This window comes from Epinephelus fuscoguttatus, linkage group LG3 (genome assembly GCF_011397635.1).
Source record: "Epinephelus fuscoguttatus linkage group LG3, E.fuscoguttatus.final_Chr_v1".
Lineage (NCBI taxonomy): Eukaryota > Metazoa > Chordata > Actinopteri > Perciformes > Serranidae > Epinephelus > Epinephelus fuscoguttatus.
The window spans coordinates 29,974,856-30,002,520 of NC_064754.1; the positions used below are offsets into that span (position 1 = coordinate 29,974,856).

Consider the following 27,665-nt stretch of genomic DNA (forward strand, 5'->3'; position numbering starts at 1 on the left):
AGTAGCTGCTTGAAGTAAATAGAGCCATATGTAATGATGTTACTGGTTTCACCTGTGCTTTTTCTGCTGTGACCACTTAAAATATCTGCTGTGAAGAAGGCCCATCTATATGCACTGACTTTCTCTCATGTATGACAATACTAAACATGAATTTTGAGGGAATAATACTTTAAAAGATGAAGAGAATATGGATTTTCCCGATGTTAAAACACGTATGATTAATTATTTTACATTAAATTTGTGGTGTGCCAAAACTCAAGGCTGAAATGTGCTGCACAATTTGTACTAAGACATTTTTTTTCATCTTCAGTGCTGTAATACAAAACCTGATATTTGTGTTTATCCAGTCAGGTCTGTAGGTGGCAGTATGGAGTTATCAGCTCCAGCTGCCTCTGTCTCCAGCAGCTCTGGGTGCTGGGAAAACATGGAGCGCAGTCACATTTTAATCTGTATTAATACAAGCGTCAAATCGACATAGTCGACACAAAGTATTATGTTTTATTTGTTGAATTAATATAATATGATTATTTCTTAATTAAAATTGTCCCTAGTGTTTATTTCGGTGTATTTGTTGTTTAATTTGGTATATATTATAGGGATCCGTGCCGTGAATCCACTCCGGGTTTTAAGAGCGCTTCGACGGTTAAACTGTCACCGTGTGTCGCTCCGGGAGGAGGCGGGTAAAAATGTAAACACAGACAGATCCTAATGGAGTTTTATTTTGTTTGGCAGCCTTCTAAATTTTGTTTTGTCGCTGTTTTATCGGAGGTAACACCGCAGAGCTGCTCTACGCTTGCGTCTCTTAACTGTTATGTTTTCAAATGACTCTAGGTTTAGATATTACTCCGCCGGCAGTTTGCTATTAAATGCTAACAAGCTAGCCTGTTAGCTAGCTAGCTTGGGTTACAGCTCAGCCTAACGTTACCAAAACCAATATATTAATGTATGTATACTAATGTATTAGCGTCAGTAAGTACTGAAACTATCAGACGTTACTACCTACCGTATCCTGATGCAACTCGATGGAGGACTACAACAAGTTTGTGCAGCATCGTCTCTCCTGTCTGAGGACAAGTGAGGAGAAACACAACAAACCTCCACCTGCATCCTCTCTCATCCGCTTCTATGGACAGCCCATTCTTCCTCCTCTGGTAGGAGCTCAGTTTTATGATATTTCTGATCAAATCAATATTATTGGGAGGTATTTAATCTTAGCTATTATGACGCAGATGCACTGAAACACTGTTGAAGGCTGTGCAGTAAGGTTCCACTTTGCTGTTTCAATTCAGTAGGCTTTATTGACATGACATATGACATGTGTTGAAGTACAGTGACATTTAAAAGACTGGATGAAAACAACTGAACACATGAAAAAATAGTCAATACAGTAAAATAGGTAATTAAATTAGTAAACAAAATAGATTAATATATACAGTAGTACACATATAGACATCCATTATGCACATATCATATGGCTCATGTAAGTTTACATATACCCAAAGTTTACCTTTGTTGATGTGTGTGTGTTTTCAAGGAAGCATGTTGGACTGTAATAGCTGATTCATATGATGGACATTAGCCCTGGGACATCAGTCAGACTGCATCTGACAGGACCCCAGTTTTCATTAACTGCACTTTATTTTCTTAAGATGAAGACACTGCAATGCACAGGGCACTCATCCACAATCGGGGACTTTGACTGGATTTGTGAACCTGTGGATCTGTGAACCGGGAATAAAAGCATAGAATTTAAGGGATATATAGTACAGGCCAAAAGTTTGGACACACCTTCTCATTCAATGCGTTTTCTTTATTTTCATGACTATTTACATTGTAGATTCTCACTGAAGGCATCAAAACTATGAATGAACACATGTGGAGTTATGTACTTAACAAAAAAAGGTGAAATAACTGAAAACATGTTTTATATTCTAGTTTCTTCAAAATAGCCACCCTTTGCTCTGATTACTGCTTTGCACACTCTTGGCATTCTCTCCATGAGCTTCAAGAGGTAGTCACCTGAAATGGTTTTCCAACAGTCTTGAAGGAGTTCCCAGAGGTGTTTAGCACTTGTTGGCCCCTTTGCCTTCACTCTGCGGTCCAGCTCACCCCAAACCATCTCGATTGGGTTCAGGTCCGGTGACTGTGGAGGCCAGGTCATCTGCCGCAGCACTCCATCACTCTCCTTCTTGGTCAAATAGCCCTTACACAGCCTGGAGGTATGTTTGGGGTCATTGTCCTGTTGAAAAATAAATGATCATCCAACTAAACGCAAACCGGATGGGATGGCATGTCGCTGCAGGATGCTGTGGTAGCCATGCTGGTTCAGTGTGCCTTCAATTTTGAATAAATCCCCAACAGTGTCACCAGCAAAACACCCCCACACCATCACACCTCCTCCTCCATGCTTCACAGTGGGAACCAGGCATGTGGAATCCATCCGTTCACCTTTTCTGCATCTCACAAAGACACGGCGGTTGGAACCAAAGATCTCAAATTTGGACTCATCAGACCAAAGCACAGATTTCCACTGGTCTAATGTCCATTCCTTGTGTTTCTTGGCCCAAACAAATCTCTTCTGCTTGTTGCCTCTCCTTAGCAGTGGTTTCCTAGCAGCTATTTGACCATGAAGGCCTGATTCGCGCAGTCTCCTCTTAACAGTTGTTCTAGAGATGGGTCTGCTGCTAGAACTCTGTGTGGCATTCATCTGGTCTCTGATCTGAGCTGCTGTTAACTTGCGATTTCTGAGGCTGGTGACTCGGATGAACTTATCCTCAGAAGCAGAGGTGACTCTTGGTCTTCCTTTCCTGGGTCGGTCCTCGTGTGTGCCAGTTTCGTTGTAGCGCTTGATGATTTTTGCGACTCCACTTGGGGACACATTTAAAGTGAAAAAAAAGCAATTTTCCGGACTGACTGACCTTCATTTCTTAAAGTAATGATGGCCACTCGTTTTTCTTTAGTTAGCTGATTGGTTCTTGCCATAAGATGAATTTTAACAGTTGTCCAATAGGGCTGTCGGATGTGTATTAACCTGACTTCTGCACAACACAACTGATGGTCCCAACCCCATTGATAAAGCAAGAAATTCCACTAATTAACCCTGATAAGGCACACCTGTGAAGTGGAAACCATTTCAGGTGACTACCTCTTGAAGCTCATGGAGAGAATGCCAAGAGTGTGCAAAGCAGTAATCAGAGCAAAGGGTGGCTATTTTGAAGAAACTAGAATATAAAACATGTTTTCAGTTATTTCACCTTTTTTTGTTAAGTACATAACTCCACATGTGTTCATTCATAGTTTTGATGCCTTCAGTGAGAATCTACAATGTAAATAGTCATGAAAATAAAGAAAACGCATTGAATGAGAAGGTGTGTCCAAACTTTTGGCCTGTACTGTATTTCCAAGAACTAAAACTCATTTTACAATAAGTAAATAATTCACAGTGATTAAGATTATACATGTTTATAAGTGAACAAACTGTCCTACTTAATTCAACCTTAACAACAAAGGCCTAAACATTTACAAAGGTTGCCATTATCAAACAGACACAGCAACGTAATATTTTTTCTGGGCCTTTTTTACTGTGTTTGTGTCAGTGTGTGCGTTATATGTATGTACATTTTTTTAGGGTAAAAAAAAGAAACTATTTAAAACAGTATATGTATACAAAATCATAGGTATCATTTTTTTTAAAGCGTATGAGTGTGCTACTGTGTCTTTTTGAGAGATTGTTCTTTGACTGAATCTGTGTTTGTTGTGTGCTTGTGTGAGAGAGAGAGTCATGGGTCTACTGTATGTTTGAATAATTAATGAGTTAGGATCAATAAATAAATAATTAATAATTATGTATTAATACAATATCATAGATTTACAATATCTTAGTTGTGGGTTAGTTGTTGTGTATAATAATGTTAAGTGAGGTTAGTCTGGACGGTGCTGTCATGGTGTAACTGGTACTGAAACAACTAGTTAACGCACAGAAAAGTAATACATTTTGATAATTAGACAAGCTGAAAAACTCTGTAGGTTCTTCAAGCTTGTCAGATGTTAAGTTTGGTGCTTTGCCTTCTTTATCATTGTAAAGTTAGTGTAATGTTATTTTGAGTGTTGATTAGACAAAATTTCAAGAAGTCACCGTAGAGAGGGCCCTGGAAGTTTAAGATGGACACCTGTCACTGTTTGTGGACTTTTAAAAGACTTATTAAGTAACTGATTAAATGAAAAACAAAGAGCAGTATAATCAATGATGAAAAAACATCATTAGCACCAGTCTTGTTATTCCATATGTATGTGACACCCCATGTCTGCTTTCTGATGATAACAGCTCTCAGCAGAGCAGAGAGAGGAGATGCAGCGATATAGAGATGCAGCGCAGGAAGCTGCTGTCCGCACAAAGTTGAAGGATGATTCAAGAATGGCCTATGTGCAAACTATCCTACAGAGTGTTCAGGTAATATAAGTCCTGACTTTTCAGCTATCCTCTTGGCAAGCCTAATATGTTCCTATATTTGTGTTTTGCTTAATGATAACAGAGAGCATTTTCTCTCAATGTTTTGTCATGCCCGTTTGGTTTTAATCAAATAAGAAAATTATATTTGTTATTAATTGCAGCTGAGGAAGACGCCAACATTGGAGGAGTTGCTTCAAGAATCGGAGATTAACATAAAGTCTTCATATTCCCATAACAGCAGCAGTGGACCAGTGTTGCAAAGCAATTTTTTCACGGAAACAAAGGATAGTCTTTTGCTGTCACCACCACCTGAAAGGAGCAAAAGGGATAGTGTTTCTTTTCCTCCGTTGACATCAACTACATGTAGTGCCTTTTTTGCCTCTGGTGCAACGCCTCAGCAAAGTTTCCAGCACAAATGCCTTATCGAACAACATTACAGCCAACAGGAATCACAGCCACGTTCCTTTAACGGTGCAAGCCACCAGTCAGTATCTTCAAGTTACGTGACGTATGAGATTGTTGAAAACACCACGAGTGTCTCTGGAAGGACTGATGCAGAGAGAGAGACCCATAACTTTGGCTCCACAGAGGAAGCTGATAATATGGGTGGCTTTTTCCTTCACAACACCTCAAACACAATCGCCAAGATGCCAGATATTATTAATCACCCTCCCATAGATGGAGAGGAATTGGAAAGGAGTGGAGTGGAATCATCTTTTTGTAATGATTTTATAGCAAAAGACATTTGTTGCATTTCGCAACAGGAGGATTCAGTCATATTTGAGCATTTAGAGAAATCTGAAAGCAGTCATCTAGACAGCACAGAGGGTGGAGACAACCTTCCCTTTACCACAGTACTTGACCTTGTTGAAGAGCACAGTTTGGACAGAATTGGGGGCCCCGTCTCTTCATCAGAAAACAGTGGCATTTCAGACAGTCCAGAGTTAGCGCAGACATTAAGCACTCATCACAGTCCAGCTACAGAGCTGCACGTTCAGCACGACCCCACAGAATCAGAATCAGAACCAGGGGACAACCATGAAGAAGCAAAGCCATCTGAGGAGCCCTATCGTATGAGCCTTCAGGCCTTGCTTAAGAAATCTCAGGAGTATCGGCGGCGCCAGCGGATGATTAGGAACCAAGCCAAAACCCCTAAAATCCAAGAGAGAGCAAGGGCAGAGGAACAGAGCCTCTCTGATAAAGAGAATGATGAGTTCCCTCACAAGGGGACGGTAACCTCAGAGGGGAAGAAAACTAAAGAGAGGAGAGGCACCTTTATCCCGTCTCTGGAAACGTCACCAAAGAAAGCCTGGGAAAATGAGAGGATGATTGAGAGTGAATTTTTTGTGGAAAAGACTAACTCTGAATCTGAAAGCACACATTTTATAGGAGATGGAAATACTAAGGAAATTACTTCTGTTGGGGAGGAAACAACCTTCAAAAATCTAAACATATCACAAGAGGTCTTCCCAGAGCCTATAAATATCAGTGCCGTGCCCCAGCAGCAGCCCACATCGACAGAGACCTCACCTAGTCAGGAAGCCTTTTACCTGACCACCTGTCCCGCAGATTTTTATAACAGAGTGGGGAAATATAACACTATCCCTGCACCTAATTTTTGCAACAGTCCTGTGCGCTGCAAAAGCAAAGGCAGTATCCAAGGAGCTCTCGATGGGGCTGAGACCTCAAAGAGGAAACTTTTAGTTGAAACCAGTTTGATGGAAGACCACAAGGTTGAAGAATTACAAAACAGTCCCACAGCAGTTCCTTCCATTGTGCATCTCACGGTTGGAGGTGATGTAACAAGCTTTTCAGCCAAGAGTTCACAGCACATTGATCAGCTCGAGTCCAACCTGAGTAGTCTGAAAATGCTGATCTCAGATCTGGAGTCCACACTAACAGAAAACTTGAAGAATCACAGCCAAACTGAGAGCAACATTCAAAGTGAGCTCAGTTTTAAAGGCATCAAGCACTCTCGCCAAAGTGATAGCGACTATTGGAAGGACAAACCGAGGGATGATGATGATAGCAATGATGCAGAGCAAGACCAAAGGTACGGAGAGTGGCCAAGAAGACAATCAGACAATTTGACGAACATGCTTGAAGACACAGGACCTGAGCCCAGCACCAGTGACATGGATGATGTTCCTCTTAAAGTGCAGGTAAAAGAAACTGAGGCAGTAAATGTAAGTGAGCTCAGGCTAGTTAAAACCTTAGCTACAGAGAGAACAAAGAAAAGAGGAACATGTAAAGAAGGACTTACAAAGAGTTATGGACAACATGGCGGCTATAGAAAGCCCACAGCTAAATCTCACCTCTCTGTAACACAGCGCCTGCGAATCCCCGACATATTCAGAAATGTTCCACCTTCAACCACAGCTTCATGTAACACCTCAGTGCTTGCGGATACCAGTAACCTTCCAGTGGAAGCTAAGAATGACACAGAAGGTCACAACTCTACCCAGTCGCCATCTCTCAACCAGTCGTATGATGTGGATTCACCGTCTGGCCTGTGGTTCCTTGAAGGGTCGGAGTCAGACACAAGCTCAAAGGGTCATCTTGTTGGAGAGAAACATCTGACCCCAGAGAGTGGGGGTGAAGATCAGGGCGAGGTATCCAAGGTCAAACGGAGGCTGCTTATGCATGTGACAGAGGAAACACAGGAAAGGAGTGCAGATGCCAGCAGAGGAGCAGGCTCTGTGGTCAGACCCAACTCAAGCACTCCTAGAGGTAAGACCAAGACAGTAGTAGGACAGACATGTCAGATATGAAGTACGCATGTACAAAAAAGTATTTCTATCATGGCACATAGAGACTTAGGAAACAAAAATATATTCAGTGGTACAAACATGACTTGAAAGCAGACATTAAATTAAGAACCGTATGAATACCCTCAGCTGGTCCTCAGGAGGAGGCTGGATCAGGATTTTAAAGAAACTGGTCTACAGTATATCAGAATCGCCGGTTGTGGGGCTTGTGGGAGCTGGTTGGAGATTTTGACACATCGCCCAACCCTAACATGTATAAAAATGAATAACAACACACTCTTTGCCCTTTAAAGAAGTATTTCATTGCTGGAAAGATATTTTTTTCACAAAACTAGACTGTCTATACAGTAGAAAGATGCAAATACTTGAAACAGTTCTTGAAATTGGCGCTACATGAGAAGAGGGCTGTGGCATTTGCTTTTGCTCATGAGGTAGAAAACCTACAACCACCATATTGCACTGTGCCAGTAAACGCTCCTGCTGGTGGGTGATATAATGTGAGCATAGCCACTTTGACATAGGAAACAATATGGTGGCTGACTGGTAACAAGCAATCTCGAAGTACAGTTAAACAATTAGTTCGAATATGTTTCTGAAAACAATTTAAAGCCATAGTTGGTAATGTTGGAGAGCTAGCAAGATTTGAAAGCGGCACCTCCTCTAAGCTCCACCCCCTGCTCCCCCTCCTGTCAGTGCTCCGTCCAAAGCCACGAGCCCAGACATGCCTGAACGCGCATCCTGCAGTCAGCAGAGCAGAGGAGAGCCTAGTAAAATAACAAATCCCCCCCAAAGCAAACAAATAATTACCTGTCCAACAGAAAGACAGCAACCTCTGCATCACTTTTCAGGTCCGTCAGCTCCCTCAGTTGTCTCCACCGTTCAAAAGCTGGACTGCTGTTGATGTCTGGTTTGTCCTCTCACTTTATCCAAAGCCTTTTTCGTCGCAGCCTTTTCTGCCTCTGACTTTCTTTTCTCAGCTTGTTTAGTGGGGTGAGCCATTACAAGTAACATTGGAAGTGGTACTTTTGCCTGCATTTTCTCTGCCATTGTGCAGCAAACTCCTGCTTACTCGGTATTTCTGCTGAGGAGTGTGCTGAATATTTCCGGCAACGGTGACGTGATGAGTGCGCGCAGGGAGGAGGGAGGGAGGGACGGAGGGGGGCTCAGGCAATACGAGACATGAAGGCATCTGATTGGTTCTTTCCATTCGCACCGAATGGCAGGGATTGGTCAGAGTTTTTACAGGCCTGCAGCTGCCACAGAGGTCTGATTTTTTTCATTCCTTTTTCTGAACACATTATGTATTGACTACTCTCAGGATGGAAGGACCATTTCACCCAGTATAACAAAAAGTGTTTCTGAACAGGATTACCAACTATGGCTTTAAGGCCTTTGCACACTGAGTCTATTTTTTTGTCGGAAATCGTCTCGCGTCTAAAAATAAATATGACCTCACGTTGTGTCAGTCATGTTTGCACACTGAGTCCAAAACTTTCATCCGTCATTAAACTATTTGGAACAGGTTCGAGTTTCTGTGTTTTTTGCATCCGTCAGAGCCTTCAGAGACGTTTGACCAAGAATCAGTGATGAAAATGTGGCAGCAGGATGCAGCCGTGACAAGACAGAGGAACAGGGTGCACAGAATCATTTCAGCTGTGATGCCAAATGCAAGACAGGGAGGGAGTGGTGACAAACAGATCCGATTATCTCTGTATTTTTAACCTCCATTTTTACAATACAGGAACACTTCCTGTTCACAAACTCTCATATTACAGCCAAACAGTGCACTAACATATGTTTCTGAAGACATTTTAGGCGAGCAGTAGGCAATACAGTAACAGAATCTTGGTTTATATATGATCACCACTGCCTAGTTTTACCTCTTGATCCAAGTTTGGGTGAGAAAGAGGGAGAGGGACGTCTCGCTCTCGATTTACTTATGTACTCTTTGTGTCTGGGTGGTGGGCACACTAACATTTTGAAGTATAATCTGTAGATAAAGCAACAGCACTAAAAGCCAGTGAGAATCTGCAGAATGATGCGTTTCACATTATCCAGCAGATTTCAGCTTGGACATGAGCAGGGATATGTGGCTTAGAAGGATGGAGGTCTACAACAGTTCATTTACACATGGGACACACACTGTGATGATACAGAGCTGGTTTAAAATCAACAAAGTATCCCTGTAATGCCATACGGTTATAAAACTAGTGGCAGGACATTCTACTGCATTAGTCCAGATTGTGTCTCGCCAGCAGTTTTTGGGCATACAATAAGTGACCACATATTGTCATATTTACTGCCCTCAGCTGCGGTGCATTGGTGTGAAAGCCGCAGCAGTGAAAAAGACAAGCAGGAACAACTAAAACAGGCCCACGCTGCTCAGATCAGAGCCCTGCAAGACGAGCACAAGAGACAGCAGGAAGAACTACTGCAGGTGAGACAATAAAGACAGATTGTTGGTATAACTGGTTGAATAATTACATGGTATTGAAATTACAGATGTTTAAATGTGTGAAGTAAATAAAATAGGAGGCAGGTGTCTATTGCTGCTTTTCTGTTTTATCTGATAGTACAGGTTTAATCTTAATCTCTTTAGGCTTGTTAGTGTTAATTGAGCTTGTACATTTCGGTATGTACTGTACTCAGAGCAGCTTACAAGACAGTCTTGCAGAAAGATAAAATATGATACCTAACTAGTTGACATCAAGCATGGTGCACCTTTCTTTTTCGTCACAAAGCTAATATGCATTGTGCAGCATTAATTATCAGGCTTTGTTTATGGTATAATATCTCTTACAAAAATATTTTTCTATTATAAGAAAGCTCAAAAATTCTATAAATGTAGTTTCACTTCCATTTATTTATTTATTTTTCTGTTACAGGATAAGTCTGGCAGTATTTTATTTATTTTATATTTTTCAAATTATAATGAAATACTTGTTTACTAACAAGTATCGGCTTTGTGGCCAAAGCCTGATAAAGCTGTTTGAGATATGGGCTATAGATCTCCACTCTTTTCCAAAAACTAGTCTATACCACATACTTGCTGCCAAAAACTTACTTGCGTATGCGTACCAAATCTGTGGCTAAAAATCAGGTTATCTGTATGCTATGTAATCATTTTATTTATAAGGGGTTTTAATAATTGTTTAATAATATTGTTTTATTGCCAAACTAACATGAGTTTTATGTTATTTTATTCATTTTTTAATTTTTGTGTATGTGGTTGGGGCTGTCAGTAGACATGATATACCTATAAGCTACAAGTGGGACTGGTGCAACAGTAGATTGTGCATACAGGAAGTTAAGTGGTTAATTATAATGCGAAAAATTATCGTTATATACAGCTTGGAGGCACTGACGAAATGTGATATAGATGTCAATTAATTCATATGCTTTATGAATAATTGCAGGCCTTTTTCGTCCTTGCTGGTTATATCCTTTGACGGGTGTGAAAAAGCTATTAACTTGCATACTGTGTGGTATGAAAAGGTCTTAAACTGCTGAAATTTAATTTGATGAACACCACAGAAGTCCTGAAAATAGTCCCCAGCAAATAAACTATTTACTGCAATATGAGTAATGTTTGCTAAGAGAAGGGTCCCTAGCTGTTGAACGAAGTTATTTAGCCTTTTTAATAACCAGGTTTACAGCTGTGGGTGCTGTGTGGATGGAGATGACAGGAAATGAGGAAGAGAGAGATGCAACAAAGGTCCCCAGCCAAAGTTGATTTGAAAACGTTGCGGTTCTTGGTCACTGTCTTAATCCCTAAGATACAAGGGAGCCCCATGAGATATGTTGACAGTAGGGAAAGTATATCATAATGCCAGCTCTACCCTTTAAGTCTTCTCTTGACTTATCATGCAGTTGTATCCCCTACCCTGAGCGTCACAAGAAACCACAAGAAATAAAAGTCTAAACGTGGTTCAGACACAGTCACATTGATATTTCCTCCATCTCATTGGTCGGCATCTTGCATTAAATTGCATCACCTATTGCTGTACAGATCTGGCACTACGTAATTCCTGTACAGCCACCATAACTCACTCCAGCGAGGCTTTTGACTCCACCCAAAGTCACCTACGATAAATTAAAAAAATTAATGCCTTTCCATCTTTTTAAAACGGGAATAGACTTTGAGAGTTTCAACCAATTCACTAAGCTGTGATATAACATTGACCCTAAACGTTCTCTAGAAACTGGAGACAGACCTTTAAAAGGCTCTGGCACTGGTCCATATGTGGGCGCACAGACACACATGCTGTCGCCCTACCTGTTAGAGCGTGCTTCTGGAGACCAGGGTCGTGGGCAGACTACAGACATCTGCTCATTACAAGAGACCTTCAGACTCTCCCCAGTTAAAAAAAAAACCACACACACACACAGGGATTCTACCATAAATGTTTCATTACATCCCTAAGAGGCGAGCTGGCATGGTCGCCTGTGTGTGTGTGTGTGTGTGTGTGTGTGTGTGTGTGTGTGTGTGTGTGTGCACGTGCAGGACTTCAAGGACGCCTGCTGTTCTCTGGCAGCCAGTTCTTGTGTCTTCAGCTTGTGTCTGTATTTGTTCTTGGCCACTGTCCTTGCCCTATTAATCACAGTCTCTGTTTAATTTATGTATCCTTAACAACAATATAATTAACATAAGCTGTTTTAAAAAAAAAAAACAAGGACTTCTTTTTCGACTCCCCTCTGTCGTTCCATCATTTTTGGTGTGATGAGAGAGCGAGCTGGCTGGACTCTGTGGTAGAGGGAGGAGGGGACCGAGGGAATTGACACAGAAAGGGAAAGGATAATTTGTTTAATTCATGAGCGTCTGTGGTTAAGTGCCAGATCGTCCCGTCGAGTGCCACCGCTAATGGTCCCTTCCCCTTCCTCCTCTTTTTTTTCCCCTTCTCTCCTCGCATCCCTTGCTTTGTTTTGTCTCATACCTCCTCCGACGTCGTTTTTACTCTCTGGCTGTATTAATTTTCTCCATCTCTCCTGTCTCATCATCCCCGTCATCCCTCTCCTCCTCCTCCTCTGCTCCCTCTCTCATCTCATCCCTCTTGCCTCTGTGCCCCATCTCTCCCCTTCTGTCTCTTTCTCTCTACCCTCAATTAATTTCTTCCTCCTGCCTCATTTGCTGTCCTTTCCAATTCAATATTTTCCAACCTTGCCTGCTCCCAAATGCACGCATGCGTGTCTACACACACACACACGCACACGTGCACGTCTCCTCCCATTCCTTCCCTCCACCCTAATATCTGTTTCTCCTGTCTGTCCCTCTCTGTCTGTCTCTCTCTCAGGCATTGGCAGTGCGTTACCGTCTCCTCCAGAGCGTGTCCTTCCCTTGCTCCATGTCAAGCTCACATCACGGGGACACGTTGACCTTTTCTACTCTTGCACAGGTATCACCATCACATTTGTTGACTGTCAGTCAGTGATGCGAAAAGGCTTGTCCTGCTTATCCTTGTACCCGCGATATTTTTATTCATCGACAGTTAGCCGACACTCAGGTGAAACAAATACTTCCCCCTCTATGTCTTAATCCTTATCAGCAAACCCTCGTCTCTGTTATTGCTCTCTAATATGTATTCAAGTGCGGCAGCTTAGCTTCAGTTACACTATAGTTGTTCAACAAACATGTCCCTTTAATGCAACAGCTTCAGAATCAACAAGTGAGTGACACATTATTATTCTGCTTATTATTCCCTATTATAATGATGAGTCCACTTGCGTTGATGTGCTAAACAGATGCCAACCAAAAGACCTTGAGAATCTGCGTGGGAAATTAATTGGTTGTCATTGATGGAATTAGCATTCTCCTCTCTCTTCCCCTCTGGTCCTCATTATTCACCCCTCTCATCGCTCGTTCTCCCCTCTTCCTCCTCTTCCTCAGCCCTCCAGTCCACTCTCAGAGCGCTACCGCCCCCTGCTGTTGGCAGCCACGAAAGGCTTTCTAGCTCGCAGGCTGCTGAAGACGGAGAGAGTGGCGCAGCTGGTGCGCACCGTCAGGGTGAGTAGAGACAGTGGTGTCACATCTGTCTCAAGAAGCACTCTTATTTTCATACAATGATAAAAACAGATACATATTTCATCTGTATGTGTGTTTGCACATCTAGGACACACATCAGTTCCTGCAGGCCCTCCAGCAGCAGAGCCCCGGCAGAGGCGAGCTCTGTAGCAGGCAGGACCTTTTATTGCAGGAGAGAGTCGCTCTGCAGGTATTAAAGCAAACACGTGTCGTAAACATCTGTTAACCTTTCTCCTCTTCTCCGCTACACTGCCATCTGAGCAATTATTCCCTCCATTAGCAGTTAGCACAACAGATACTGTGATTACACACATCCATTCAAGCCATCGTCTGCTCTGTAATTGTTTCCCCCTCTAGCTGCGCGCCGCACGTTACGAGATCCACGACATATTCTTCAGCCTGTCAGCCGGAGAGAGGATGCAGCTGATCAGCTGGGACAGAGAGCTGGTCAGGGAGCGAGAGCTCAGACGACAGGTAACCTTTTCAGGGGCTGTGAGTGAGCTGTGGGGGGAAGTCCTGCAGTGGTAAGGTTAGAGCTGACTGTTAGATTGAAACACTGGCATCGCAGCCAGGTGTGAAACAGTGTGACGGTGCACCGCTGGGCCAAAAATAAACACTGCACAGGAATATCAGGATTTAATTACAGCTACTCTGGTCCAGGTCTGATTATTCAAATTCAGAATACCATTATGCTTTTACTACTATCCAGACCTTTCAGGGTATAAACACTTCACACTGCTTCATGATGAGCCTGGTGGATAATAACACTGCTGCTTTATATTTCCCAGCGCAGTACTTATGGTTTTGATCTTAAAGTAGGCAGACAGGACTGAAATATTGATTCTGGACTGTTTTAGTGTACACTTCCTCTCTATTGATACAGGTTGTGAGTATTATAATACACCTTATAGGTAGTGCAAAGACTAATCTATTGTGTGTGTGTGTGTGTGTGTGTGTGTGTGTGTGTGTGTGGTTCTTTAGAGTGGAGACACAGGGCATCCCAAAAGAAAGAGCTCTCTGTCAACTGCAACACAGAAATCACTGGAGAGGAAGAGAGGCATGATGTGAGTTTTCACTGGATCAGTACTGCTTTCTTTTGTCTTTTGTCTTTAGATCTCTGGATAACTCAAGTGTTTTGTGTGTGTAAGTGGCTGCATGTTACTTTAATACAATCAAAATCCAAGTAAAATGCACATGAGCAAACTCAGAGTTAAAATCGGTGCCTCCACACTAATAAAAACTTGCGGTGCGTTCAAATACCAGCACTACCACACTATTCAGTGTGCCAGAAAAAGATTTAATGTGTCCCAATACATAGTATGTCAATTGCAGTTTACCAAAAAGACCCTGATGTCCTGCTGCATGCAGTCACATTTTGCAGTATGCAAGGTAGCATGCTTTTCTGGCTATTCTGATCCATAATCTGCACAGCAGAAGATACCTCGCATCGATTGAGCCACACACCGATGACAGCTCACTGACAGCTGACAGAAGTCACAAAAACTGTCATAGAAATAACCAATAACAACAAAAGGACATAACTATTAAAATAATGACAGAGAAATGCATATTTGATTTTACTGTGAATATAATACTTCATGTTAGAGTTTACAGTAACTACATACATTGCAAAGTAGCAACAGCAGAGCTCTCCAAATCGTCTGTCTGGTGATCTTGGAGAGTGGTGTTTTATTGTACCTCCAAAGTAAATAAATGGTAAATGGACTGCACTTGTATAGAGTGTCTCTAGTCATCCGACCGCTTAAAGTGCTTTTTTTTAAACACTATGAGTCACATTCACCCATTCACACACTAGTGGCCGAGGCTACCATACAAGGTGCCACCTGCTACTCAGTTTTGAACACACTCACACACCGATGGAACAGCCATTGGGAGCAATGTAGGGTTCCTTATCTGCAGTGAGGGTCCAAGGACTGAGTGTCATATGTTTCATGAAGATGTTTCACCTCTCATCCAAGAGGCTTCTTCAGTTCTGAAAGTTCTGAGAACTGAAGAAGCCTCTTGGATGAGAGGTGAAACGTCTTAATGAATCTCGAGCAAGTCTGGTTGCCCAGGATATAGCACTTATGATTACCATGACCTGGATGACTGAGAATCTTCACCAGCAGTGTCGTGTTATTTTTACTGTAGATACGCTACAGACTGTAACAGATATTAGGGCATGAGGGCCAAAGTTGGAGGAGCTATATTATGAAAAAGTACTATGTCCCAACTGTATGCATACTTTAGAGTGTAGGGATGCTTCATGTTGAAATGTTATTTGCTGCACTTGATTAAAAGCCAATACTATAACCGTGTGCTCCAGATCCCACAGTCACAGGACAGTATAGACCAAACCTATGAAAACATTAAAAATCTGAACAACTTTTATCAGCAGATTTAGCTCATATATGTTTTAATGCGATCACACATCTTTCAGAAGTTTTCCGTAATGATGCAGCCAGCTCAAAAAAATAGCACTGTTCAGCTTAAATCTTTAAATGAATTGAAAATCTCTCACTACAGGCCTTTTTCAACAAGCAGTACTTTTGTCAGTGGCTAAAACCTGCCGTCTCTTCCCTCCAGGATCCAGAAAAAGGCAGCAGAGAGGCACAAGGGAGCCGTGATGAGGACTGGACACAATACGGGATTCTCTGCCGAGCAGCCGCTGGAAACCAAACGAGGACAGTTCAGAGCAAATCCTCAGAGGGTCCCCAAGAGCACTTACTCCTCCAGACCCCGATGACACTCTCCTAATTGGCCCCAGTGAGGTCTCCTAATATGGCCTCTAGCGATCACATAAATATTGTATAACTAATCATTTGAGAGTTTCCAAATCCAAATTTGACACGAAGCGATGCCTGTTGCTGACGAATATATTATTGAATTTCATATCTCGTGTGCTGTGCGATTTTTATTTTTTTTTTTAACACCCTACGACCAGGGTATAATATAGTGATGACAGTTCCACTCTTCCACCACAGAGTAGTTTGACATTGAGTGGATTCTCAGGTGGGGATGAAACATGACTGCAGCTGCTTTGTCAGTAATAGGAATTCTTTTCCAGGTCTGCTTCCAGTCTTTTTCACTATTGTCAGTGTACTGATGCACGAGTGGGACAAATGTTGAGTTAGCAAAAAAAAACACTTTGCTCTGTGCACTGTGCCTGAAAGATGCTGAGTTTATGACTCTCAGCAGACATTATGACATGTCGTAGCAGGAAAAGTACACGTGTAACGAACAACACTAATGACAGCTCCATTAAATTTAGATATTCCAGTAAGTGGTTCTCAACCCAGGTCATAAGGGGATTAGTAGAGGAAAAAATAAATATAGTAAATGCGACACAAATAGACTTTCTGGTGAAATGTTGGATCATTTTAACCCCTGCTAAAAAGTATTCAAATAAATCAAGGAGGAAGAGTTACTCTTTGGCAGACCGTTTATAACTTGTAAGACATGCAACCTGTAACCAGGCGTTACAAATGGACATTGCTTTGTTTTAAGGGGTGACATGTTACAAAGAAAGCATGTACTAAGCTGTGCTCATAAGCCAGCATGCACAATATCAGATCCAAACACCTAACTGGAATACAGCCATAGTCATACTGCTATATGTCAAAATGTCTCCTGGCAAAAAGGGTCTGTTAACCAGGTAATTAGTCCAGCTGTTTTGCGTGTCAGTGTTTTTCCAGCTGTCCAACGTTAAATCTCTGCTTTTTAGGCTGGACTTCTGAAGTATTTCCTTCAAATGTATGTGCCTAGTTCATTGCAACCATAAACACATTATCCTCAGATGTATTAGCACATATTGAGATCTGCTAGTATAATATTTGCTGGTATATTTTTTTAGGACAGTGTGTTTGCTTCTATAGAAATGTTAATATCCAGCTCCAGATCTGTGTGTTATTGCTAATACTTGAATGATGTTACTCCTAAGTGTTGCCTTAAATATCTTTCCTAGTGTATTGGGATCACGTGTCAGCCAAAACGCTTGTAAACCTTTGGATTTTTGTATTCTTGGGAACTTTGGACCTGTTTTATATGTTATTTATTTGTATTTTGTTAGTAATAAATGTTTCTTAACACTTAAAAGTAGCTGTGAAGTTTGTGAAAGCTGAGATTGTATTAAAAACATTTGTACAGGCTCCGAGCAGCAGGGGGCGCTGCTGGCTGTCTGCTCTCATCGTTACACGGACAACATCCGGTCTGGCTGTCGTTGGTCGCTGGCGCTATGAGCAGTATTTTGAATAGAAAGCTACCTCTCAGCTGATTTAAAACAGAATGGAAGAGGAGGCAGACGCCGGTGTTTCTTCGCGGGCCGAGAGGAAAGCGTCGGAAAGGGCGAAAATACTCCAACGAGAGCGCGAGAGGCAGATCTTCACACTGGTAAGACGAGGCAGCAGCTCATTTAAAGCCTGTTTTTCCGGCTAGCATCGAGCTAGCATGCTAAAGCAGCAGTTCTCTGTGTATGTAGTGTTTCTCAGCCGGTGAGTCTGACCGGGTTTCTGTTACCTGAAGGTTGGCCGGGTCCTGAAGAAACCGGAGGCTGAGCGGTCGGAGGAGGAGGCCTCAGTGTTACAGCTTCACAGAGAGACTGTGGAGGAGCTCTGCAAGAGACAGGTCCGCAGGAATGTGCTCAAGAGAAAGCAGGAGGAGGTGAGACTGCCAGGGCCTCTGGGTGTTAGCTACTGAGATAACTGACAGGTGGGGTTTCACCTGTTAAAGGTTAGACTGTGAAAGATGATGTATGAGAACAGAGATATTTATCGACAGTGGTGTAAATTGTAGTCTGAGGACACACCGATGAATACAGCTCACCTTTGGTGTAACTACAGGTAAAGTAGGAGGCAGGTCCTCACAGTGGCTTACACTGATGCCGTGAGGTTGCTGTTTCAGGTTCCCAGATGGTATAGTGCCAGTCAGCTGTTTGTGTCCTCTAGTGTTCCTACATCTGAGGCACTTCTCAGATATCTCACATACAGTTTTATGTGTCGCTTTGATGATTCAGGGAACAGCATTAAAGAGACTTTCAGTGCTCATCCAGGGTCAGAAAAAACAAGATAGCCTCAATATGAATGGCCTTGTTTTTAAAAAATTGAATGATGAGTTTTGGGTTTTATTTTGTATGTCTTACATGTCCTTTTTCTTTTTTGTTATGGACTTTCTTGTGAGTCTGGAGTAAAGTTTATGATATATATTTTAAAAGATAATAATAACAAAGATTGGAGATGGTTGAATGACAAAAGCCAGACAGGTTATGTTAGTGATTTCCCCCGGACAAGCCAAAAAATGAACCATGACCAAACATTACCCGACACACCCCCTCTTTTCTGTGAATCACTTGGTTTGTAGAGGTAGGTAACAATACTTAAATTAAGAAGTCCAGTGTTATTTCCATGTTCTAGGAAAGTTCAATCCATATTTGTGAACATGAGCTACTCTCCCTCAAAGTCAGAAACTAGAAGAGTAAGTCTCAAATCTGTGATGTCATAGCGTACAAGTCTGGAGCTGCTCCATAGACAGTATAAATGGAGACTGATTTTGTGGACCCAATACATGTTGTTTTTTTTTTTGTTACACCCAAATTAGTTTTAATCTATTGTAGTGTTCTCAGTTCTGAAACCAAAAACGTACCCAAATACACAGAAAATCCCTCCTGGGTGCTCTCAGTGTCATCTACAACATCTTCCCCTTTGGATTTGGGAGAGAGTTATTCATGTTTACTACTAATTTTAGATTGTCTTATTCCAGAGGAACAACATGTTTGAGTTTTGAAAAATGAGTGTAAATCCCCTCTAACACAAAATAATTTACTAATATGTACACTGTAAACAGAATATTAAACTGGAAGTCAAACTGAATTATGACACAGGGTCACCACCCAAAACATTGGCTCTTGAGGTTAAATGGTAATAAAGGGCCAACATTTTGTAGTCCTGTTTTGTTTCAGTAGTTGCACCTGATAATAACTTAGTCATATCATATTTGTTTCTGTATGTATTTGTGCTTGTTGTGAGCAAGACCAATGAATGAGAGAGCAGGATCACAAGAACCTGCTGTGGCTGTTGCTTGACTCGGCTGCAGTGTGTTGTCAAAAACATCTTATTTTTCTCTGTATTATCTGCAGGTGTTTGATGATGCTGATGAGCTGAAGAGTAAAGTCAGGCAGCTGGCCGTGGCAGTCAAACAAGCAAAACACCTGGTGGTTTACACCGGAGCCGGTATCAGTACGGTACGCCAAACTCTCCATCTTCAGTTTCCTTTTTAAACCTTCACAGGACTGATGATGTCTTTCCTTTCAGGCAGCTTCCATCCCAGACTACAGGGGCCCCAATGGGGTGTGGACACAGCTACAGAAGGGACGGACAGTCAGGTGAGATATGTAGTCTTTGCACAGATCTGATTTTTGCTGCATTTTGTTTTGAAGTGCATTAAACTCCAACTGCTATTATCATTCTTGTTTCTCTTTATAAATAGTTCATCTGACCTGAGTAAAGCTGAGCCGACCCTCACACACATGTGCATAAGGATGCTACACAAGGAACAGCTGGTATTTGAGACCTTGATAAAGAACTTATACTGGTAGATGTTTCATTTTTATTTATGCATGCTGGTATTTACACATACTGTGTGTGTTTGTCTCTAAAGGTACAGCATGTTGTTTCTCAGAACTGTGATGGACTTCACTTGCGTAGCGGTCTACCCAGACATGCCCTGTCTGAGCTCCATGGAAACATGTTCATTGAGGTGAGACACACTCACGCGCATAATAATCCTCAGTCTTTTATTGTTTCAGTCGCTGACTCACGCACACAGCTGTTGTCCTCAGCTTGATTTTTCTAATTAGTCATAAATAAAAGAATCTCACCTCCTGGAAAGATGATGTCTGGATATTTTTAAACACATCAGTCTGAAGTGCTGACTCCAAACGCAGCACCTCAGCAGGATTCAGTACTGACGAACAAGAAACAGCCTTTGTTTGATGGATCAGTATTGGCTATATAAAGTCTGTTTCTTTGTTTGTTGTGGGTACACAAGCTGTCAAAAACATCCCATCATGCTCAGCACTGCACAGCAATGACAGCAAATAAACTGTAGAGTGCACACATAGCAAATAAACAGCAGCCAGCGGTTTTAATCTGTATATCTAATATGACGACATGCTTCAGTGAGACACACAAGCAGAGCTGCTTTGGCTTTGTGTCTGTGTCACTGACAGGATATCTCTACATACAGACACACAGTGCTGTTACATGCCAAAGAAACTACATTTCTGAGATGTGTTTTGGTTATTTGTCCTGTCAAACTGTTCTCCAAACAAAGTAGGTTACTCTGACACGCTGTGTTTTATCTCTAGGTGTGTACGTCCTGTTCCCCGGTCAGGGAGTACGTGCGTTTATTTGACGTGACAGAGCGAACGTCGCTGCACCGACACGGGACAGGCCGCAGATGCAGCCACTGTGGTGGAGAACTCAGGGACACCATAGTGCACTTCGGGGAACGTGGGACCCTGGAGCAACCTCTCAACTGGAAGGGAGCTGCTGAGGCTGCAGAGAGGGCGGATGTTATCCTCTGCTTAGGCTCCAGCCTGAAGGTAGGGTTTAATAAAAAACAGTTTGGTTATATATATATATATATATGCTATACATTGCATGATTTGTATTTATAGACCTATTTGGTTGAAGCATCTTCACTGTCGTGAGCTCTGTTTCTCGCTTGTCTAGGTGCTGAAGAAATATGCTTGTCTGTGGTGCATGAACAGACCAGCAAGCAAAAGGCCCAAACTCTATATTGTCAACCTGCAGGTACTCTTGGTTTTGACATTTCAGGTGAATAAGATGCAAATTAAGTTTTGGCTGCTCTGTTGCTGAATATGTGGCTGTACTTTTGTTCTAGTGGACACCGAAAGACGATCTGGCTGTGCTGAAAATTCATGGCAAGTGTGATGATGTCATGAGCATCCTAATGGAGGAGCTGAACATTCAGATTCCTGTGTATGACAGGTAAGGACCCTTTTTATGAAGTAATTATCCCCCAGTATACACACAAAGCTCATAAAATTAGCATTTGAATGGACAAAAGATACAAACATGTCTTCTCTCAGAGATACAAGTGAAAAAACTTTTCAAATGCATTACTGATGCTTTATAAAACTTGGATTTGGTATAAACCCACTATACTCTGTGTCTCACACACACTCACACATTTAAAGTAGAAAGATTTATCCAACTTTTTTGCCTCCAACCTCAGTTTCCCTCTTCCTGTCCCATCAGGGCAGAGGATCCCATCTTCAGTCTGGCCACACATCTGCAGCCAGAAGAGGTCGACAGCCATACTCGTGAGGTCATAGCTCCATGTGATGGCCAAGAGGACTGCTTACCTGACTCTGGAGAGCAGGCAGAAGAAGCCACAACTGTGCATGGCGGCTGGTTTGGACGGGGATATGGCAAAGGAAGGAAGAAGAAGAAAAAAGCTGCTTAACTAAGGGAACTTTACCGACCCATAAGATGCGGTCAGGTGATCAATCCCAATGAGGGATTCAAATTTCAGTCCCATAATGAGGACAAGGTGGACTTTAGGTGCTGTTATGTCTTTTCAGCTGCATTGGTATCATGTAGTCACATGCAGTGTGTGTGTGTGTGTGTGTGTGTGTGTGTGTGTGTGTGTGTGGGAAGGGAAACATTAATTTGAGTTTTTGCCATGTGAAAATGGCGCTTTGCACCAACATATTTTTTTTATAAAACATACAGTTAATAGTGACAGCAAGATATAAAAGTGGCTTTGGTTATGCTACATTTATAGGAGCTACACTTGCTGTGTTTGTGGTGCTATGTCTTAGCCCAGTGCAGCCAGCAGAGCCTGTATGACAAGGTTTGATTGACATAAGTATATCATTTTTGTCACACCCAGTCAGCTCAAACAGTGGCAGCAAGGTTTCCTCATTGATACACAACGTAAGCTATCAGCTTTGATCCGGACAGTCACGGTGAATACCAGTAGTGAAACGTTTTGATGAAAGATTTCAAAAGACAGTTTTGATCCCACTCCTGCAGCATTATTTCTGCTGTCCCTTTGTATGGTCAGTATATCACAAACACCTATATTTTCAATGGCATAAATTTTTTTACAGCCGTCTTTAAAGCTTCCAGGTGGTGAATGATCCTCAGAGGATAATGTTTTTGGTGGAGTATCACTTGCAACCTCGGTTAAATTTGTATTTTTACCAAGTTGGTATTGGTGCATTGCAGTAACTAATTAAATGTGCAACATGCTGCTGGTTTGAGTATTAGCTAACTTTAACATTGTAATACTGGTGTCTAAAGTGGAAGTTACTGTATTTAAATGCTCAAAGGAAGTGGTTGTCATTCAGTGGAACCCAAATGACTTGGCATTTACGAGTGGCAAACGCAAGTAGAATAATAGCAGCATACAAATGGCCAATTTTCAATTTCGGTGCTGCCACAGTTTTTATGGCGAAGAGATTGAAAGAGATTCAGAAGGCCAAACATTTTCTACATGTATTACTTAGAGTAAGATATTTTTGTAGTCTTTTTCAGATGTTTAAAACTCGCCTTGTTGAATGTACATTTTTTTAACAACAGCTTATTTGGGTTGTTTTTTTATTTTAAAGGTATTTTGGTTTACTTAAAATATTTCCTGAACTCACAGTCAACATTCAGTCTGCTGTCATTCATCCTCAGGTTTTCAGGCTAGGTTGTACAGCTACTGTACCTTAGTTTACTGAAGCTGAATCTGCCTATGTTTACATTCTTGTCTCAACTTCTCTGCAGACGATGCAGAGACTCTGCTGCTGTCACTTCTGTGTCTACAGAAGTGTAGGAAAGAAAGCTGATTTTTGATTTTTTACTTAAATTTTGATTAGATGTTAGTTTGTCCTATCAAGTTACTGTTTACGTAAGTGAGGGGAAACATCCAAATGTATGTTTTTATTAATTTGTCTCAGGAAGATCTAGTGTTATTAATAATCTCACCCTGTACCTGTATAGTGTCAGAAGTTATTGAAGGCCTGACTAGCTGCTATAAGCTAGTGTTCAACATTCCTAAAAGTCTAACCAGATGTAAAATAAATGTGAAGACCTCTTACAAAAAAGATACTATAGATGTGAGACTGTGTTCCTCATTTCAAGTTGTGTATTGATCATCTGCATTTTTGTTGTACCTGCCTTTGCTAGTGAACTAATATCAGTAATAATCAGGGTACAGAATTAGCCCCATCCGCTAGTCAAGTGCTGGTAAAATATGCAAGTGGCTGGTAGATCTGCTTCACTCGTCACCAAATAAACTATGGTCATCTACTGGGTTGCTAGCCATTTGGCTGGTGGACAAAGACAGTTAATTTTGCACCCTGGTAATAATATTGTACACTTGACTCAAAAATTGGACTTGACAGTGATCTATCTTAAACTCTTATTAGCCATATGGTATTTTTTGAGTTGTGCAAGAGTCATTGATTTGTGCTTGGAATTGTTTTGTTTATTTGTGTCAACTGTTTAATTTATTTAATTAAATGTTTTTGTTTATAATGCAGACTGGGTGACTTGTGAATGGATATCTTTGGAATGGAAGACACTTAACTTACTGTATCTAGTGTTATTGAGGCGTATGACATCCACTTAAAGGTATAGTTCAGATTTTTTTTTTGAGGTGGGGTTGTCAGGTTACTTATCTATAAACAGTATACAACAAACAGTAAATGTCAGTCTGCAAGCCTACAGTTTGGTGAAGCAGGCTGGAGTCGGACATAGGAGCTAAGCAATCTACTGCTGTGGAGGGGTCAGCAGCAAAATTAATCTAAGCAACCACAAAAAAATCAGTGTACACTGTATTGAGAGTATTTTCACTGCTTTAACTTAATGTCAGACAGTGATTCCCAACGGGAAAATGAAGCTGTTATATTGCTCTCTTTAATGCCAGACTTCATTGAGAAATACAGCAATTTAACACTGCTGAACACAGGAGTTGCTGGTCTACTGCTGCCCCTATCAATCACTTTGTTTGTGTTATTGTGTGACTTTAGCGTCACTCTAGCGTTTAACTTTAAGCAAGCTAAAATTAATGTTTTTCTAAAAGGAGTCTGGTGGCTTTGACAAGAGCATAGATGGGGAACTGAAGACGTTAATGGCCCTGTTAAAATGGGCTGTCTGAGGGAAAGGTAAATGCTGAATGATGTAATGGCGCTGGAGAATGGCGACATGGTGCTGCTCTGGTTATTTTGGCTACTGATTGTTTGTATGCAGATAACACAGCTGTTGTAGGGCTCATTAGTAATAACAATGAATCAGACTACAGAGCTGAGGTGGTTGGTGGTTTTAAATGTTGCTAAGACAAAAGAAATTAGTTGATTTTAGAAAGGGAGGGGCAGCCCACCTTCGTTTGGTCATTAATGACCAGATAGTTGAGAGAGTCTCTAGTTTTAAATTTCTTGGCACCACCATATGCCACACTCTAAAGTGGGAAGTCAACACCAGCCTACTTATAAGCAAAGCCCACCAAAGACTTCACTTTCTGCACCAGCTCATGAAGTTTGTTGTAGGAAGGGAGGCAATGCTCCAATTTTACCATGCCGTGGTGGAGAGTGTTCTAGTCTCCTCCATCGCGGTCTGGTACAGCAATTGTACTGCCTCAGAGAGGAAGCAGCTGGAAAGGGTGGCAAAAACTGCATCAAAAATCATTGGATGTGAGATTCCTTCTGTGGCCTCCATCTACGAATGAGCCACAGGGTGCAGAAATTGCTAGCTGACCCCTCCCACCCTGCAAAATCCCTTTTCCAGCTTCTTCCTTCTGGGAAAAAATTTAAAAGTCTAGGTGGGAGAACATCCCGCTTATGTAATGGCCCATACCCTGTGGCCATTAAACACCTCAATGCCCGATCACCCTGTAGCACAATAATACTGAACTAAATGCACTTTAAACTGTACTGTATGTAAAACACTTTATCTGATCTGTACTTGAAGGACTATAATGCACTAAGACACTTTTAAGGAAGTTGCAATAGCACAAGGTCTGCTCATCTTGTATTTATGTGTTTTTAAATGTGAGTTTGTGTGTTTTAAATGTAAGTTTATGTGTTTTAAATGTGAGTCCATGTATCTGTCTTTCATGTACAGTACTATGTGTTCCTGTGTGTAATATGCCTTTTTAACCTGACTACACTAAGACAAATTCCAATCAACCTTGTGTTGACATGGCAAATGAAGTATTGTATTCTATTATAGAGCAGTAAAAATACTCTAAATATAGTATACACCATATACATTGTTCATTGATTGGCGAGACGCCCTCCAACCCTGAGCCGATCTAACAGTAATTTCTTATGTTTCTTATGCAGTTCTCTTCTTTTTAGCCATTTTATTATTAGCCACTAGCCGTTAGCTTCATGCTAACTTAAAAGAAGGCTAATCCGAATTATTTTTATTTCTCTCCTCGAACTCTCTAACGTTACAACTATTTCCTCAAACCTCCAGCCATAACCATGGCTACAACCAATCAGGATTTGTGACTGCCATAAAGCTAATCATAATGGGTGACATCATCAGTTAGTGCAGGACCCCGGACAAATCTGGCAGCCTGGCCACATTCGGTACTTACACCGGCCCTGGATCGGTCAAACTTCCTAGGAAGAGATCGATTTGAAGTGTTTTTCAAAAAATTCAAAATGGCAGAAAATCTATATAACCAGAAGTTATGGGTTCTTGTGGCAAATTTGTTCCTCATGAGGAGAGGCATCTCTGTGCAAAGTTTCATGTCTGTACAACATATGGGGCATGAGATATGTCCATTCAAAGTTTGCAATTTCAATCAGTTGCTATAGCGCCCCCCTTTGGCCAATTGATGTAATATTGCTTCATTCACATCCTCCCATGACCCTCTACCACTGTGCCAAATTTCACATGGATTGACCAAGTCAGTGGGGAGAAAAACGTGGAACAGACACACAAACGGACACAGAGAGAGTTTTCGTCATTATATAGTAAGATCAGGTGACAAACAGCCTGTGATGATGTCTTCAGAGGAATAAAAGCAATTTCAACAATATTTCTCAGTGTTTCCACATTCAGTCAGTTGACCACTCACTGCCATTACATGTGCATTTTTCTATACATTTCCACTCTTGTATAGTAATCCTGCCATTATCACACCAAACTAAAGTGAAAGAAAACAACTGTACTCTGGTCGGGGTCGGAAAGCCTCTGAAGCAGCATTTTACATGAAGAAAGCCGCTCAGTGTCACTTGGTCCTGAAACCTGGCACCTCTCAGCCTTCACAAATGCATCATTGTAGGTGTGCAAGGTCAGTCTTTCAGTGGGCCAGATTGGACCCTTTGGCAGGCTGGTTCTGGCCCCTGGGCCAAATGTTTGACACCCCTGCTTTTAATAGCTGTGTCTGAATCAGAATCAGAATCAGAATCAGAAATGCTTTATTGATCCCTGAGGGGAAATTATTTGCGTTACAGGTGCTCCTTGCAAGAGTGGAAAGATAAGTGAAAACATAAGAAATTTAACAAGAGTATTTATATATATATATATTGTAACCTAAACAGTTTGATGGCCACAGGCAGGAATGATTTCCTGTGGCGCTCAGTGGTACATTTAGGTGGTATGAGTATCCCACTGAGAGTACTCTTGTGCCTGACCAGCACATGGTGGAGTGGGTGTGAGACATTGTCTAAGATAGTTCGTAGCTTAGACAGCACCCTCCTCTCTGACACCACCATCAGAGAGTCACACTCCGTTCCCACAAACGTCTGTGTGTTTAGGAATGAACTTCTGTTATGTTATTGGACTTGCTCTGCTGGAACTCATTTCCTAAGATAGATAGATAGATAGATAGATAGATAGATAAAATATATGAGAACAGAAATCTGAAATATATACAAAAATAAGTAGTACTACAACTTAAAATATACAAGAGAAATATACAGGGAAAAAAAATAAAAAATATCAAATTTGCAGGAGTAAAGAAAGAAGATCAATTATATACAACAGTATGACTAAAAATAATTAACTTGTGAGTATAGTAAGTAAAAAGTAGCAATACCACAATGTAAAATACTCAAATAGTAGGTAAAGGGTTGCACTCAAGATTCCAAACAGAAAAAATTTCATAAAAGAAAACTAGTTAAAAAAATTATATGAAGTATCACCAAAATGCACTTGAAAGTATTTATGCAGCACAATGGTCCCTGTGAGAGTCAGCTTTTTATATCTGCTTCATTTATAACAGTTTCATTTATCTTTTAAAACACTCCTGATATGCAAAAACACTGTCACATAATTGAAGTGAAGTATAGTGAACAATATTTCTCAGAAAACAGGGACAATCCACAAGTTACTAATTGTAGAGCTGAGTAAATGTACTTAGCTGCTGGACCTGATCACGTGACAGGAGTGATTATGTAATGCGT

General features: G+C 41.4%; 2 protein-coding genes across 3 annotated transcripts; both read left to right on the forward strand.

Moving 5' to 3' along the window:
• Nucleotides 1-656: 656 nt before the first annotated feature.
• si:ch73-100l22.3 (uncharacterized) lies at nucleotides 657-17,294 on the forward strand. 2 transcript variants are annotated; one of them, XM_049571720.1, is made up of 11 exons: nucleotides 657-1,151; nucleotides 4,325-4,450; nucleotides 4,612-6,612; nucleotides 6,781-7,180; nucleotides 9,528-9,655; nucleotides 12,510-12,611; nucleotides 13,103-13,219; nucleotides 13,326-13,427; nucleotides 13,595-13,711; nucleotides 14,219-14,301; nucleotides 15,824-17,294. In XM_049571720.1, the coding sequence occupies exons 1-11, from the start codon at nucleotides 1,023-1,025 to the stop codon at nucleotides 15,981-15,983; spliced, it is 3,465 nt and encodes a 1,154-aa protein (XP_049427677.1). In that variant the 5' UTR covers nucleotides 657-1,022; the 3' UTR covers nucleotides 15,984-17,294. The 2 variants fall into 2 exon arrangements, with proteins under 2 accessions (XP_049427677.1, XP_049427676.1); XM_049571719.1 differs by having other exon boundaries at nucleotides 4,612-7,180.
• Nucleotides 17,295-17,438: 144 nt separating this feature from the next.
• sirt7 (sirtuin 7) lies at nucleotides 17,439-23,763 on the forward strand. The gene is made up of 10 exons (XM_049571721.1): nucleotides 17,439-17,626; nucleotides 17,759-17,896; nucleotides 19,368-19,472; nucleotides 19,543-19,613; nucleotides 19,718-19,790; nucleotides 19,889-19,987; nucleotides 20,598-20,834; nucleotides 20,965-21,045; nucleotides 21,137-21,243; nucleotides 21,514-23,763. Exons 1-10 carry the CDS (start codon nucleotides 17,522-17,524, stop codon nucleotides 21,719-21,721), a joined length of 1,224 nt encoding a protein of 407 aa, XP_049427678.1. The 5' UTR covers nucleotides 17,439-17,521; the 3' UTR covers nucleotides 21,722-23,763.
• Nucleotides 23,764-27,665: the final 3,902 nt, after the last annotated feature.

Coding starts and splice junctions, on each gene's coding strand:
- si:ch73-100l22.3 (XM_049571719.1), top strand. CDS start 1,023: ATGGAGGACTACAACAAGTTTGTGCAGCATCGTCTCTCCTGTCTGAGG. Junction 13,428..13,594: donor AGGAGAGAGTCGCTCTGCAG/GTATTAAAGCAA, acceptor TTCCCCCTCTAG/CTGCGCGCCGCACGTTACGA. Junction 14,302..15,823: donor GAGAGGAAGAGAGGCATGAT/GTGAGTTTTCAC, acceptor TCTTCCCTCCAG/GATCCAGAAAAAGGCAGCAG.
- sirt7 (XM_049571721.1), top strand. CDS start 17,522: ATGGAAGAGGAGGCAGACGCCGGTGTTTCTTCGCGGGCCGAGAGGAAA. Junction 19,791..19,888: donor TGCTACACAAGGAACAGCTG/GTATTTGAGACC, acceptor TTGTCTCTAAAG/GTACAGCATGTTGTTTCTCA. Junction 19,988..20,597: donor ATGGAAACATGTTCATTGAG/GTGAGACACACT, acceptor TTTTATCTCTAG/GTGTGTACGTCCTGTTCCCC.